Here is a 17,800-nt window from a genome sequence, read left to right as displayed (position 1 = left end):
TTTGAAACACGCTTTTGACCGCAGTGTCTGACAAAGTCCCAAAATACACTTGTAGCCAATCAGCAGTAAAAGCCAGAACTAATGCCGTGTCGTAGTCATGATGCACGTTATCGCGCGACTCTTTTAGCGTGTTTTGAAGGCAGATCAACGTTCGCGAAGAAAACAAATATGTGCAAACTGTAACGAAGCAGAGAAGCGCAGGCATTTTCTCTGGGCCAAGGCTCATTTAAAATGGACTGTGGCAAAGTGGAAAAATGTTCTATGGTCAGACGAATCAAAATTTGAAGTTCTTTTTGGAAAACTGGGACACCATGTCATCCGGACTAAAGAGGAGAAGGACAACCCAAGTTGTTATCAGCGCTCAGTTCAGAAGCCTGCATCTCTGATGGTATGGGGTTGCATGAGTGCGTGTGGCATGGGCAGCTTACACATCTGGAAAGGCACCATCAATGCTGAAAGGTATATCCAAGTTCTAGAACAACATATGCTCCCATCCAGACGTCGTCTCTTTCAGGGAAGACCTTGCATTTTGACAATGCCAGACCACATACTGCATCAATTACAACATCATGGCTGTGTAGAAGAAGGATCCAGGTACTGAAATGGCCAGCCTGCAGTCCAGATCTTTCACCCATAGAAAACATTTGGTGCATCATAAAGAGGAAGATGCGGCAAAGAAGACCTAAGACAGTTGAGCAACTAGAAGCCTGTATTTGACAAGAATGAGACAACATTCCTATTCCTAAACTTGAGCAACTTGTCTCCTCAGTCCCCAGACATTTGCAGACTGTTATAAAAAGAAGAGGGGATGCCACACAGTGGTAAACATGGCATTGTCCCAACTTTTTTGAGATGTGTTGATGCCATGAAATTTAAAATCAACTTATTTTTCCCTTAAAATTATACATTTTCTCAGTTTAAACATTTGATATGTCATCTATGTTGTATTCTGAATAAAATATTGAAATTTGAAACTTCCACATGATTGCATTGTTTTATTCACAATTTGTACAGTGTCCCAACTTTTTTGGAATTGGGTTTGTATTTACATATTATTTTAGCCCAGTTTGTACTGAATACATTATTTACAGACTTTAGCCATGTATATGTTTATAAGCAACTGAAAAAAGCACAAAAGTCAGGGCATGTCAAAACTTCTCCAGGCTCACAAAACCCCCTTAGACCCCAGAGGGTTAACAAAAACCCACCAATTCAACAAATTAGAATACTTCATAAGATTAATAGAAAAAAAAATGAATTGTTGGCCTTCTGGAAAGTATGTTCATTTACTGTACATGTACTCAGTACTTGGTAGGGGCTCCTTTTGCTTTAATTGTTGCCTCAGTTCGGTGTGGCATGGAGATGATGAGTTTGTGGCACTGTTGGAAGGTGGTATGGAAGCCCAGGTTTTTTTTTTTGACAGTGGCCTTCAGCTCATCTTCATTTTTTGGTCTCTTGTTTCTCATTTTCCTCTTGACAATACCCCATAGATTCTCTATGGGGTTCAGGTCTGGTGAGTTTGCTGGCCAGTAAAGCACACCAACAAAATGGTCATTTAACCAACGTTTGGTGCTTTTGGCAGTGTGGGCAGATGCCAAATCCTGCTGGGAAATGAAATCAGCATCTTCAAAAAGCCCCACCCTTCCTTCTGACTCTAGGACCTTGGTTTCCAAATGAAATACAAAACTTGCTCTCATCTGAAAAGAGGACTTTGGACCACTGGGCAACAGTCCAGTTCTTCTTCTCCTTAGCCCGGGTAAGACGCCTCTGATGTTGTCTGTGGTTCAGTAGTGGCTTAACAAGCGGAATACAACAACTGTAGCCAAATTCCTTGACATGTCTGTGTGTGGTGGCTCTAGATGCCTTGACCCCAGCCTCAGTCCATTCCTTGTGAAGTTGACTCAAATTCTTGAATCGATTTTGCCTGTCAATCCTCATAAGGTTGCGGTTCTCTCGGTTGGTTGTGGATCTTTTTCTTCCACACTTTTTCCTTCCACTCAACTTTCTGTTAATATGCTTGGATACAGCACTTTGTGAACAGCCAGCTTCTTTGGCAATGAATGTTTGTGGCTTACCCTCCTTGTGAAGGGTGTCAATGATTGTCTTCTGGACAACTGTCAGATCAGCAGTCTTCCCCATGATTGTGTAGCCTAGTGAACCAAACTGAGAGACCATTTTGAAGGCTCAGAAAACCTCTGCAGGTGATATGAGTTGATTAGCTGATTGGCATGTCACCATATTCTAATTTGTTGAGATAGTGAATTGGTGGGTTTTTGTTAAATGTGAGCCATAATCATCACAATTAAAAGAACCAAAGACTTAAACTACTTTAGTCTGTGTGCATTGAATTTATTTAATACACGAGTTTCACAATTTGAGTTGAATTGCTGAAATAAATGAACTTTTCCATGACATTCTAATTTATTCAGATGCACCTGTATATTTAATATATTTATAGTCAAAATCTTTCAGTAGGTTAGTTGTGAATAGGTTTATGTAAAAAGTGACAAAAAAAGTGAAAGTGACGTGACATACAGCCAAATATGGTGAGCCATGCTCAGAATTCGTGCTCTGCATTTAACCCATCCAAAGTGCACACACACACACCGTGAACACAGACCCGGAGCAGTGGGCAGCCATTTATGCTACGGCGCCCAAGGAGCAGTTGGGGGTTCGGTGCCTTGCTCAAGGGCACCTCAGTTGTGGTATTGCCAGCCCGAGACTCGAACCCACAACCTTAGGGTTAGGAGTCAAACTCTCAGTTATTATAAGGAATAACTGACTCTGGGCCGTTGAATTATTAGAAAAATAATGCACACCCGAGATGGTGATGCATTACGCCTTGGCTGTGCATAATTTTTCTAATAATTCAACGGTCCGGAGTCAATTATTCCGCATATACTACGGTTACCACACTTTAAGACATCAATCAGATGATATATTTAAAGGGATTCGTCCGTTTTTTTGTACTTAAAAGGGTCATATGATGCGATTTCGATTTTTCCTTTCTCTTTGGAGTGTTACAAGCTCTTGGTGCATAAAGAATATCTGTAAAGTTGCAAAGACTAAAGTCTCAAATCCAAATAGATATTCTTTATAAAAGTTAAATCAACCACACCCCCCTAAAACGGCTCGTTCTAACACGCCCCTACGTCTACGTCACTATGTGGGAAGATTTGCATAATGCCGCTCAAATGTTCACGCAAAGAAAGAAGGCATAACTTTTATCCTCTCTGTTGCCGCTGCTGCCTCGTTGTGGAGTCGCTGTGTGTTTCGTTGTGAAAGCGAAACTACTTTCTTTGGCTTTCCAAAAGAGGACCAGACTAGAAATCAGTGGTTAAGTTGTATTTCAACACTGCTCCAGAGCAGTCCAACCCAAATATTCAGATGTGTGCTGCGCATTTTATGGAGGATGAGAACTGTTTCCTGAACTAGAAGCCTGCAATGCGTCTGTTGCGCAACGACTGTTTCTAAAAAGTTGGGTAGTTTAATCTTTGCAAGGACAGTCTGGCACTTCTGACTCGCAGCCTGTAAGTACGTCTTTATTAGGGATGTAACGAGCCAGTTGAAAATCGATTTAAATGTGTGACGATTCAAATCGTTTGAGATGCTAAACAAATCTTGATTCATTTAGGTGTAGGTTATATGAATGCATGTCTGAGGGGAACTTACTGTCTTTAGAAATGTTTAGATGATATTTTTTATATGTTTAGATTGCCTCTTTATAATGCATTTTAAACTTCATTAAACTTCATTTAACTTCAAGTGCAGCGCTGCTTCGTTTACAGTAGAAACCAACGAAAAGCTTTAAGCGCCACCTGCTGGCAGAGAGTGAATCTGCGTCTCATTCAGTCTACTGTTTCATGCAGATATTTTTATGTATAGTTTCACAAAACTGAAGTCAAACCATTCTGTTTTCGCTTCCAAATTGTTAAATTATACAATCTAATTTAAATTAAAAACTGCTCATGTTGCATGTATGCAACATCTTTGTTTAGATCATGATTAAAATGCAGTGGTTGCCTCTAATTTAAATGGAAAGCACACAGACAAAGCCTTATTTTGTTTATATGAAGAGATTTATTTTATTTGTGTTACTTGTTTATTTGATTTGGGGCTTGTTTTAAAATGTGAATTTAGTTTTGTTATTTACATTTACATTCTATTTAAATTTTGTCATTTAGCAGGCGCTTTTATCCAAAGCTACGTACAAATGAGAACAATAGAAGCAATCAAAAGTCGTGAGAAATCAGGGAAGTCGTGGCCTAATGGTTAGAGAGCTTGACTCCTAACCTTAAGGTTGTGGGTTTGAGTCTCAGACTGGCAATACCATGACTGAGGTGGCCTTGAGCAAGTCATCGAACCCCCAACTGCTCCCCAGGCGCCACAGCATAAATGGCTGCCCACTGCTCCGGGTGTGTGTTCACAGTGTGTGTGTGTGTTCACTGCTGTGTGTGTGCACTTTGGATGGCTTAAGATGGTTAATAATAAACAAAATGCACACAATGTAAAAAGAGCTTCATTAATTGACAACGTCAGTAATTTTAAAGGGTGCCTTCTTTACTTGCTTTCATATAATTTAAGTAAAAAAAAAATGCAGCCACATTTAAATGTGTATCATATGTTTAAGAGTGTATCATATTCCTTAAAATATCAGAGTGCAAGATTTGCACGCGTGCATGATGCTGAGTGCGACGCGCAGCATTTATTCTTATCGGTCTACACATTTTATCTTTATTACAAATCTTGTTTTGTTTTTATTTTGGATAATTGCATGTAAAAAAAAAATATTTACTTTGTAATCCATATGCAAAATGTGAAACTGCAATCTTATTCGCAGTCTATAGCATTTTATAATTATTTGTACGATAATATTTAACTTAACCTGCTTCATATCTGTATTATTTAATGCAAAAGAGATTCATTCAAGCAAGTTTATGAAAGTCATGCATCCGTTTATTCTTGATCAAGAACAACTAATGATCAACGAATTGGAGCGGCATCAGCCGTTAGATCATTTTAAAACATTAAATAGCCTTAAATTTACAGGTTATAACTGCTTCTGTCTCGGTTGTAGACTTGTGTAGATTTATTTTTAATGCGGATCCCATACTGTAACCTAAAAGAAATGTGCTGTATTATTATTCATATTCAAGTGTTTGTGCGAAAATTATTAATGTGCATGCATGACAGGGAGTCGCCCTCTCGATCACTTGAATTTTTCCTGATAATGAAATAACTAAAAATTGGGTGTCTCACATACATGAGAAATATATCTACAGAAAGCTTGAAATGTCTACTTTTAAACAAACCAATTTAAAAGGAAAGCATTATGTAATCTGTGAAGGTTGCATTTCTCTTTAAAGGCATGTCCAGTACTCTGGAGATGAGTCAGCACTGTGAATTTCATCTTGCAGCTGACAAGAAAACATTTGTTTATTAATAAATAATTAAAATGTCTCCTTTTTCACAATTATTAGGCTGCCTGTACTTTGTGGCATTAAGAGCAAAAGTTTTTGTGTCTTTGGCAGATGTGCGTCTCTTTCGCCAGTTTCTTTGTCTCTATGTGCGTCTCTTTCATATAAGAGAATTGTGCCGGCCTAATGGTTAGAGAATTGGACTTGTAACCAGAAGGTTGCAGGTTCGAGTCTCTGTGCTGGCAGGAGCTGTAGGTGGGTGGGGAGTAAGTGAACAGTGCTCACGTCCACCCTCAATACCCATGGCTGAAGTGCCCTTGAGTTGCTCACCGGGTGCTGGATACAGCTGCCCACTGCCGTGTGTTCACTTCTCACTGCTGTGTGTATGCACTTGGATGGGTTAAATGCAGAGCACCAATTCCGAGTATGGGTTACCATTCTTGGCAAATGTCACAACTTTCACTTTTTATGTGTGTGTGTGTGTATATATATATATATATATATATATATATATATATATATATATATATATATATAATATATATATATATATATATATATATAGTGAGATCAGACTTGCACATTGGCAGATTATGGAAGGAGGACACGACTCGAGGATGAGGGTAAGTTCCCCGAAGGGTGGATTTTATTCAATGGGAAGGTGGTGATAGGCGTTGCTGTGAGGCGGTTTGGTGCTCGGTGCTTGGCGTCTTGGCTGTCGGTGCGCTGGTGCAGTATGGGGCCGTGCTCTCCCGTGGCTGGTGGGGCTGGCGGTCACACGCTGCTCTCTGTGGGCAAAAGGAAAGACAAGTTTCAGCCGAGTCTTGTGGAGACATCTCTCACCTCTGTGCTGGTTTGCAGGGCTTATGAGAGCAGCGTCTGATGGGGCGCAGGTGTGGCCGCTCAGCCCGTTTCCAGGGCGACGCTGACGAGAGCTCGGGACACGTCTCACAGGTGTGATTATGAGAGCAGCGTCTGATGGGTATGGTTGGTAATGTGTGTATGTGTGTATGTGTGTGTGTGTGTGTGTGTGTGTGTGTGTGTGTGTGTGTGTGTGTGTGTGTGTGTGTGTAATACTCTGTAAGCAGTTGCAAAATTGACAAAAGCCAAACCAAATGAGGCATTTGTCCTGCGTTGCCTAAACCTAAACTGCAAGTTTGAAACCCTCACTGTGACACTGTGTTGTCATGCTACTGGGTTGAAATATGCTGGTTTCACGCACAGCAGCCCTACTCTTTTTATTTATTATTTTCTCGCAGATATTAAGTTAATTATAATATTATAATTTTCACCAGACCATAATAATAACAACCAAATATAACCAAAACAGGTTATTTATATTTTATTTATATGAATAATAAAATAAATACAAGGAAAACTCGCCCACTTGATTTTGTAATATACGATTTTGTATTCCGTATGAAAAGGTGCAATTATTTCTATTAAAGGCAGGTCTATCTGGAGATGGCGAGTCGGTGACAGCATTCATCAACTTCATCTTTGCACCCTACACTGACTCAGAAAGCAATAGTTTGTTAATAAATAATTAAAATGTCTTCTTTTCCACCGACACATTCATAATCACTTTGCCGGTGCTTTGAGGCAGTTGCTTTATGCGCGAGCTTGAGCTCGGCTTGCTTATATATTAAAGGACAACTTATTATATTAATCAATTTAATATGACGTGCAACTAGAAAAATCTTTAGTCAGGGGCAGGCCTACTTAGCACAAGGAAAGCGCTCCATTTTTTAAATAAAATGCTATAATGACATTGCGAAAAACGCGACTGCTGCAAATCACGTCTTGCAGGAGTTATGCATGCGTAAGGGGTGCACATAAGTGAAATAAAAATTAAAAAAACGCTGTGTACGTAAGTTCAGAGCGTGCGTTTGCATACCAACATGGTTGACAGCTGTTAATGCACAATTACCATTTTAAAGATCGACAAACTGTACTGTATAAGATTTCTATTCAAACTGAAAGCATAAATATTGGCTACCCGCTACCGTTTTCAAAGCACAATGCAAAACTTTGACATTTCATTCACTGATGCTCTACAGTCGGCAACGCTAAACCCAGAAGCGCATACTGCCAGCAACCTGCCAAAATAAAAGCTGGCTGATTTTCATTTTCAAAATGATGAAAGTTCAAATTAAAATAATAATAATAAAAATATTAGCATTTTATTTTTAAGTTTACTACAAAATAATTGTATTTGTATTTAATATTCACTTTTTATTTTAAAATAAAATAGTATATCCCACTTTATTATTTAGTTTATTTAAATAAAATAAAAAACTAAAAGTGCAAAATTGTCACTATTATTCATTGGATGATCGTATTCACAAGGATGATCGTCGTCTTCTCATACTGAAATTAACACCGATACCTGCTTACCTTTTGATTTGTTTTTGCCTTGAAATTAAATAATCTAATTTTTCATGGTATCGTTTACTAGGAGAAGAAGCTATTTTATTGCATTGCATAATAATTTATGGTTTCACTGTAGTTTTGCAGAATTACGTTCACAATGAATCTGGTAACATGAGTGTCACATGCTGGGCACTCGCTGCTACTTCGGACATTACACAGTAGAAATGACTGAACAAAAATATGTTTAACAAGCTGAAAGAAGGCAATCCCTTTCTTTCAGTCCATTTTCACTAGCACATGACCTTCTATAATGCCGACATTTAGAAAAGACACACCCCACTTGTGCACGCAAACATGTAAATGTTTGTCTCACCCTTCATGAAATCATAGATGTCAAGCAATAAATAAAAACTCAAAGGTTGTTTAAAAAAACTTGTCCCATCCAGAAAAGTGATACACTGTACATTGCAGCAGCACCACTGTACACCCTCTGCGGGAAGCCTGAAACTGCTTGGGGTGTGTCAGAAATGTAACAGCCCTTAACATCATCAGTTATAGTTAGGGATCGACCGATATGGATTTTTTAGTGCCGATGATGATACTGTTTTTTTTTTTTTTCATCAGCCTTAGCCGATGACCAATACGGGCTGCCGATTTTATTGAGCCGATATTTGGAGCCGATACTGCTTTTGCTCACTCAATTTACATAAAAAACTGACACAATGATGATACCAAATGTTACAAGTCTCAGTTTAAGAAAGGAACATGTATTGAACGTAAAAAAAAAAAAAAAAAAAAAAAAAAAAAAAAAAAAACTATATTTAACAAATAGTAAAAACTGGTGAGGTAGAACAAGTAGATAAACAATATTTAACAAATATTAAAAACATGTGAGGTAGAACATGCAAGAACAAGTAAATAAACAATATTTAACAAATATTAAAAACGTGAGGTAGAACAAGTAAAAGAGTTCAGTGCTGAAAATAAATTTAAGCATAAATAAAATAATTAATAAAACATTTGGGGGGGGGCAAACATTTGAATAATAAATATTCAATATTTTTTTTATTGTTGATTTTTTTATTTTCTTATAAAGATTGTGTTGATTACATTACTCCAGTAGGTGGCAAAAATCGACTGTTAATTTTTTTTTTTCATTTAATCATTTATTCAAGAAGACTCAAGAGATTGATTCAAAAATGGGTATTTATTTATTAATTAAACAGGTATTTATGAATGAGACTGAATTCATTTTAAACGTGTTTGATTCAAATGAGTATTTTATTTTTATTTTTAATAGACTGAAACATGTTCATTTTTTTTTCCTCATTAATGTACACACAGCACCCCATATTGACAGAAAAACATTTTTGCACATTTATTATTTACATTAAAAAGAAAAACTGAAATATCACATGGTCCTAAGTATTCAGACCCTTTGCTCATTATTTAGTAGAAGCACCCTTTTGATCTAATACACCCATGAATCTTTTTGGGAAAGATGCAACAAGTTTTTCACCCGATATATCGGTCGATCACTAGTTATAGTACCCCAGGCTTCATGAGCAGCTGTTTCATCAAGAAGAATCAGTTATAATTTGAGTGTTTATTTGTTTAACAACTCACCAGATCCTTTTGTCTGTGATTGTACTAGTGTTTAGGGACATATTAAGCCTTTTTCACTATATCTCTAGGATAGCTTTGCATGATCTGAGATCAGATCCATAGCCAAAAACCTTTTAAGTGAGGGATGCCCCACTCATGTCCCAGAAATGACTGATTATGATGTCCCAGAGATGACTGACTATGTCTGGCCAAGTATATTCAGGCAAGTGCCAATAACATTACTGGCATGAGAGGATAGAAGTTCTGGTCTCAGACACACAACAAATTCACAATGCTTCTGAAGAAAAGTCTCTTTGATGTTGTATTTGAATTGAATGTGTGACTGCTCTCACATTTTTTTTTCTTTCTTTCTTTTGAAATAGGTGGTGTCTGATGCTGCAGGACAAGGCATCACCATCACAGGAGACAAAACCTTCAACAACTGGAATTGGCCGAATGCTGTCATCTTTGCAGCTACAGTTATTACAACTATAGGTAAGGATCTAGTCTATTAACTCGGCGTGAAAATCAAGTGAATCTGTTTCAATAGGAGAAATAATCAAAGGAAACATTGATTTAATTAGCTGAAAAGAATCAGGAAATGGATGAATATTTATGCTACAGTCATAAACAAACATTATTATTATTTATTTTATTTTATTTTTCACAGAGAACTTTTAAGAGACTTTTTAAGCATTGTTTTCCTCTATATATTCTTTTGTTCTTTTTAATACTCAGATAAATATATGGATGCCATGTCTTAAGATGTTCAGACTGTAATGAGATAAATTGTATCTATTGTAATCTGAATGTTTTCACCAAAAATTATTTATTTCCACAGGTTATGGAAATATTGCTCCCAAAACACCTTCAGGGAGGGTGTTCTGTATTTTTTATGGTCTTTTTGGAGTGCCACTGTGTTTCACATGGATCAGTGAACTTGGAAAGTTTTTTGGTGGAAGAGCTAAACACTTTGGGCAATATCTTACTAAGAAAGGGGTAACACTGGTAAGGAATAATTACAAAAAACATTATATTCGAAATCTTAATTTCACTATAATAACAGCTGTGAAACCTCTAACTGCATTTTGCTAATTTTTCTATTATATGTTTATTAATTGTGTATGTTTCTTCTTCTTAAAGCGGAGAACACAGTTCACCTGCACAGCTGTCTTTCTGTTATGGGGTGTGTTGGTGCATTTGGTGATTCCTCCATTTGTATTCATGTCTCAAGAAGGCTGGACCTATATTGAGGGCTTGTATTTTTCTTTTGTCACTTTGACAACTATTGGATTCGGTGATCTTGTAGCAGGTGGGTGACCGTGTTGTACTGTTACTGTTTAAGCTTATTAGTGGCAGACAAGGCATCACTATTGTTATCTCACATGCTTATTATTAGCACCTATTATTATCTCATACACCAATAATAATAATAATAATAATAATAATAATAATAATTACATTAAAAATTACATAAAATTATTATTATGTAACAACATGCAACATACTATGTATAAATTAGGGGTGGGCTATATGGAAAAACAATATCATATCACGATTTTTTCAGTAAAAATCACGATTTCACGGTTTTATCACAATTCTTTTTCATGTTGGTTTTTTAAAAACTATTTTGCCATACTGAGCCTCAATACAGCCAACCTTATGCCCCTATTTAAAAAATCCAGTCCTACAAGGTAACAAAATATAAAGGGGGGGGGGGGGGTTATATACCATTTAGGCCAAAGTAAACTTTCAAGCATATTTTAATCAAGTGTTGATTTAATGCAACTGCAATTCTGCAATGTAAGAACATTCAACAAAACTTGCATTCAATTACAGTCAAATACTTCTCATCACAAAATGAACATTGGTTTAAAAATAAATCTAACATTGGCAATGGCTGTAACACTCAGCTTATTAGACACAGATCCTCTTTTCTTTTTTGAGGTAGTAGCATCTTACATAAAGTATACAATAAATGAAGATATGCATATCAGGTTGAAAATAGCTTATTTTAAAAAGGTAAAAAAAAAAAAAATGTTTCAAAAAAAATGTTAACTTAAAGTTAAATAAAGTGTAAATAAATGTAAGTGCAGTCATAGCTCCCAAAATAAACAATAGCTTCAAAAAGTAAACACACAAGATTATAAATATATTTTAAAAATTTAATTAAAATTAAAAAAATTAAATTAACTACCTTAACTGCCTCAGATTGTTGTTGCTTCACTTTCACAGCACGTTAATCATCACACTCTGGACAAACTGTTCAATCAGTAGAAAGATTAAAGACTCTAGTTTCGATATTTGACCACTTAATAAAAAATTGTTGTTAAAACATTGTTGCAGTAACAGTAATTTAGTAATTTAGTAATTTATTTATGTCAGGAGTGCAAAATAATAAATCCGTATTATGTCAAATTTTGAATAGAAATTCACCACTCATTCATATTCAGTCACGTCAGCAGCGGTTTATTTGTAATCACATAGATTCACTGAACAGTGTCAATAAGGGATTATAGTCCAAAGCTGCATGTACATGCAGATATATGGATATATTTGCTCATGTTTACTTCATATTTCTTCTGACAGAATCATCATTTCTATTCATTTTCCACTGATTTACGCAATCTGATGATAAATAGCCTCTCCCAATGCTGTGTGTGTGTGTGTGCACTCCTGCGTGTTTGTGCTGTGACTTGTCAGTCTTTAGAGTCCCATAACAAGACAACTTCATCGTGTCACATGCTTCCTTCACTCTTCCGCATTGATATCTGACCACAACAACACAGAGAAACCTCTGTACCCACGATATATCCAAATAATAAACACACAATTACAATAGTAAATGGCTGGTATGTGATTTTCTTGAGATTTGGGGCATGTGTATAACAATATTGAAAAATGTAAGTTTTTGTTGTTATCTTTTGTATGTTTTTTCGGGTCTCGCAGTAGCATATTTTTTACAACAGTAAACAACCAAATTCCACCTGTGATCGCAAAAGGAAGTTATTACAAACACTCGATCGGGGTTTAAAGTGAGTTTTGAGTAAAAGTGTACTAATAATTTCATAAATAGTCTTATGTAGCTTGATGCTAACGTTAGCTCTAATGCAGCTACATAGCAGGTGCAGTTCTTCTTCATATTGCATTTTGACATAATAATTTACTTAAGGATGTAACAAAATGTTTTGTGGTATTTTTATAGTAAGGCTTTTAATAATAGAGGGGTAAAAGTATACTGGGAATGAAGCGAGGTGGCTTGGTAAACCTTGAAATACCAGAACAAAGGCTAAAAATGGCGGAATAAAAACAAAATAATAATGATAAAAGAATAATGCAGATAATGTCTCATACCTGACGAAGGTGTGAAAGGCTCGTTTCATTAAAACAATAGAATCATGAATGAGGCAGTATTCGGAGCCAAATTTTGTTTTTACAGCACACAGGAGAGCTTACATGAGAGTTTACAGGAGATGACAAGGGCCATAAATCAATTTTATTAGCCTTCTCTAAAAACACACGACATAGCCTTAGAAAATATTTCATAAAATTTACAGTTTTACAGATTATATTATGAAATTTCAAGTGAAGCATTGGTAGACTTGTGGCTTTAGCTGTATTGTGTTTCTAAAGTCATATCCTACATCAACAATTTTTGAATATTTTTATTTTTGTTTTTATGTTTGAGCTTATATATATTTACTATAATAACAGTCTGAGTAATTCTGATTCTTGAACAGTAAACTTTGAAGTGTCAGCTTTGTAAACATATGTTGATTATGTATCTAGTCAGAAAGAATCATGACCAGAAACCTTTTTATATTTTTTTTGTTATTTCTTTTTTGTTTCCGTGAATGGGGTGTGGGTTGTATGGTGGTTTTTTAAGCGTAATATGAGAACCAAAACAAATCAATCAAAGGTGCAAAAATATTTCTGAATCCTGACTCTTGTAAACTAAGCAGCTTTAGAACATACCTTTCATCTTCTTACAACTTACATCTCCTTCTAAAAGAACGCAAAGTATGACTGATCACAAATTTTTAGAGAGGAAAACCAATTGATTGACTCTATCTGGCTTGAGTTGCCCTTTGGCAGCCAGGTGACAATATTGCCACCAGTGCTGAAGGCTCTTTCTGACTGAGCACTTGTTGCTGCAAAGCATATGTACCTTCTAGCAAGTTGGCTAACTCTTGGAAAGTTTGCCTCATGACTCCACCATTCCAGAGGATCCACCTCACTTTCTGCATTTGGTGTGGACAAGTAGCCCTTCAATTCCCCTTCTATTGTCTCTTTTAGAGATAAGGAAGCTGATCCTACAGCTGCAGATGCACTTACTGTACAGCACCTGCGGTTTTCAAAAAGCTGGCAAATGTTTTCTTTGCTTTCATGGGTTGTGTTTATTCTGCATCAGGGCTCTGTGATGTGGAGGTAGATGTAGGCTGCTGATTCGATGCTGCAGAAGCTGGATACTGTATGGTCAGCAAAGACTACAGCTCAGACACAGCTCTGGCTTGTATTCCCTCCTATGGCGTTATTTCCCTGTCAAATGTCGAGAGCGCATTATTGTAGCGCGAAAGTACATTAATATAATGTGCGAGCGCGAATCTCTCTGCTAGCGCGCGGAATATAATGTGCGGAGCGCGAATCTCTCTGCTCACGTGCGGGAACTGGGCGCGCGCTCTCAGATACATGTTGCTCTTATAAGAATTTTCTCTGGGCTCGCTCAGAGAGTCTGCCTGCACTTAAAACGTGTTCAGTGCAATCGCGAATCCTCTCTCCTCTTCGCTTAAAGTAAGCGTGTATGTGCTTAGACTGTGTCCCGTGCATTCGCGCATGGCCAAGTACTCTTCTCTTCGATTTCTTTCTCTTTGCTCTTGGCATAAACGCTGTCAAAACGGCAACAACCAATCAGAAATAGGCTTCAACGACTAACCAATGAAAACGTGACATCGTACATGGAATCTTATTGGTTGATGGGCATTTCGGCTCTTTTTCATGAGCCGGCTCGTTTGACTCAGCTCACTGAAAAGAGCCGGCTCTTTTGGCTCACAAACGGCTCTTTAAAAAACAATAATGTTTTGACTATGATAGGTGTGAAAACAATTTTAATTAAATTATTAAATGAAATCATACTCACAATGTCTCACAATTTCTTTAAAAATGCATTGATTTGTTATGAAAAAAAAATACTATTAAACATTTGCATTTAAATTACAACTTTTTAATGTATAGAAACAACAACATTATAAAACAAATACAATCTGATTCTGAACAACATAATAGAACCCATATTAAAGAAAAATAAATAACTGAAAGGATTAAACTGGTCCCTCTTTTTTGGCATGTTATATAACCAGCATGAACTATCTCACTAGTTATGTTTTGTATAACTAGCATGAACACACACACACGCACACAATGCTGATCATATTTTTATTTTATGAGAGATTTGCATTCAGAAATGCAAGCTGCCTTACATTCGAGGGGCTGATGCGGTTTCTTCTCCGAGTTTGACACTGTGTGTGTGGTGTGTGTGTGATGGCTCGGCCCCTCCCTCATGCCATATAATTGGTTGACACCTCTTGTATGATTGACAGGAACAGAATGTGAGGCTGATCAGACAGTTGAAACGAATATGTGCGCCTTTAGGCCTATATAATATTTTTTTTGTTCTTTGAATTAGTCAATTATTTTAAATAAAATAAAATGCATCCATTATTTCATTATTACATAATGATTTAATTTCTATAGGCTATATTTTTTTTAAAATAGAGTCGGCTCTTCAGATCCTTCAGAACCTACAAGGGCTCTTAAGAGTTCGCGAACGACCCATCATGGAATAAGTTCACTGAAGTTCAATCAAGACGAGCCTAGATGGATCCGCCGAATCGACGATCTCAGGTAACCAGTTTTATTTGTTTTTATGTTAAATATGTCAAATGTATCTTAGAATTGTCTGGGAAGAGGGCGATTGGATTATTTTACATATAAATTACCTAGACTGTCAACCACATTGTTCACACTACGTGCCATGCCCATTGACGGTTAGATTTTTTAGATTAAAAAAAAAATAATAATAAAAAAAAAATAAAATTAAAAAAAAACAGTGCGTGTTTGATTATAACACTCAACGCTGCAATCCGCGATAAAGAAAATCCATTGCAGATGACACTTTTCATTAACTTCACATCACTTCACTTCACATCACTTCATTCGTAACATAATTTTACTGGGGCATTTTGCCCCCTTATTCCCCCAAAATATTTGTTCAGATTTGAATTTAGCAGTTGATCTCGCTACGTACTTAATGTTTAATCGCTGGTGTGATTGCAAGAGACAATGTGTTAATTATCAGACGTAAAATATTATTTTTGCCTTTTGGAATCGGCTTTCAAATATATTTGGCTAAAAAATCTCACTTTCAATGGTCATGGCATGTAGTGTGAACAATGTGGTTGACAGTCTAGGTAATTTATATGTAAAATAATCCAATCGCCCTCTTCCCAGACAATTCTAAGATACATTTGACATATTTAACATCAAAACAAATAAAACTGGTTACCTGATATCGTCGATTCGGCGGATCCATCTCGGCTCGTCTTGATTGAACTTCAGTGAACTTATTCCATGTGCGGTTCAATATCAACCAATAAGATTCCATGTACAATGTCGCGTTTTCATTGGTCAGTCTTTGAAGCCTATTTCTGATTGGTTGTTGCCGTTTTGACAGCGTTTATGCCAAGAGCAAAGAGAAGAAATTGAAGAGAAGAGTACTTGGCCATGCGCGAACGCACGGGACACAGTCTAAGCACATACACGCTTACTTTAAGCGAAGAGGAGAGATTCGCGATTGCACTGAACACGTTTTAAGTGCAGGCAGACTCTCTGAGCGAGCCCAGAGAAAATTCTTACAAGAGCAACGTGTATCTGAGAGCGCGCGCCCAGTTCCCGCGTGCGAGCAGAGAGATTCGTGCTTGCACATTATATCCCGCGCGCGAGCAGAGAGATTCGCGCTTGCACATTATATTAATGTACTTTCGCGCTACAATAATGCGCTCTTGACATTTGACAGGGAAATAATGCCATAATCGTCATTTTTGTGTGTAATAGTGTAATGGGTTTTTGGTTTTTTGTATGAAATTTTAGAGTTATCCAGCAGGTCATCAGTGGTGGGATCCTGATATTTGTCAATGAGGTAATTGAGAATGGTTGTCGTCATTGTTTTTGTTAGTTCAGTGTCATCATCATTCAGGCTCAAGGTGTTGAATTTCAATAGGTAAAGCACTGAATTTATGTAGGATGCACTCACATAGTCCTCACCTGAGAGTGCATCAGTAAATTTCTGTGGACTCAGTGCCTTTTTCACAGACTCCATCACGTCAATGTCTTGCCATGAAGGTACCAAATGTCTTGTCTTCCTGTCTGCCTGCAGGACCTGAGAAATGGCCTTTTCCTGGTCAAGAACTCTCTCAAACATTTTGAGTCTGGAACCCCATCGTGTTGGGGATGCGGTGATGAGTTTTTGTTGAGATCGTTTCAGCTCAGTTTGTGTATTTCTTAGCTCCCTCTTTTTCTTCCAGCTGAAAGAGAAGGTACTGACAACTTTCTTACAGACAGATGTTATGCGTTCAACATGAGGGTGTTTGTCACTTTGTTTTTTAATAAAAAATTAATAATTCTGTTTATTTATTCAAAAATGTGTGTTTTTAAATTGCACTGTTTTACTGAAACCTAACAGATCTACAATACCATACTTCTTTCATAAACAAAACATTTAAATATAATAATTCATTTCATATTGTAAACTAATCCTATAATAATGCACTTTTCATTGCTCCTAATGCAATTCGTAATTATTTCTTATTACGAACAAACTCCTAAATGCCAGTGACAATATTTTATTTATTTATTTATTTATTTTTCATTCACAGATAGTTAGGTAATGTTTTTGCCCAAAGTACTGCAGATGCGTCCAACTGTTGAGGTCCAAGACCATGTTAGTCCCACTGTCTGTAGTCAAGCAGGTCATATTCGCTTCTTTCAGTCCCCAACATTCAAGAGTACTGCAGATGCGTTTTGCTGTTTTGGTATTGGTGCATGTTTCGAAATATAGCCGTGGAATGGCTGTGGCGGAAAAATATTTGTCAGCATATTCTTTGGGTGCTTTCTTTTGAGGTGCTTAAAAAGATTTGTTGTATGGCCATCTGAGGTGCGAATCTCATCGTTGGAGCATTTGGAAATAACTGTTGTTTGCGCTGTGTCTGTTGGGGAAAATCCAAACCATTTCCATTATCGATGTTGATTTTTTTTTTTTTTTTTTTTTTTTTTTTTTTTTTTTTTTTTTTTTTTTAGGGACTACCTTTTTCTTATAGGCACTAACTCCTTTTCATCTATTGTCACTGCAT

The 17,800-nt window shown here is 36.7% G+C and overlaps 1 protein-coding gene across 1 annotated transcript in view; it reads left to right on the top strand.

Moving 5' to 3' along the window:
- LOC109055942 (potassium channel subfamily K member 5-like) overlaps positions 1-17,800 on the top strand; it is a 45,263-nt gene that overhangs the window by 11,521 nt on the left and 15,942 nt on the right. The window contains exons 2-4 of the mRNA XM_019073157.2: positions 9,779-9,890; positions 10,237-10,403; positions 10,539-10,707. Coding sequence (XP_018928702.2) covers positions 9,779-9,890; positions 10,237-10,403; positions 10,539-10,707 — 448 coding nt within the window. The remainder of the gene's footprint in view (positions 1-9,778; positions 9,891-10,236; positions 10,404-10,538; positions 10,708-17,800) is intronic.

Source organism: Cyprinus carpio, chromosome A17 (genome assembly GCF_018340385.1).
Source record: "Cyprinus carpio isolate SPL01 chromosome A17, ASM1834038v1, whole genome shotgun sequence".
Classification (NCBI taxonomy): domain Eukaryota; kingdom Metazoa; phylum Chordata; class Actinopteri; order Cypriniformes; family Cyprinidae; genus Cyprinus; species Cyprinus carpio.
This window is presented reverse-complemented; position numbering and strand designations above follow the sequence as displayed.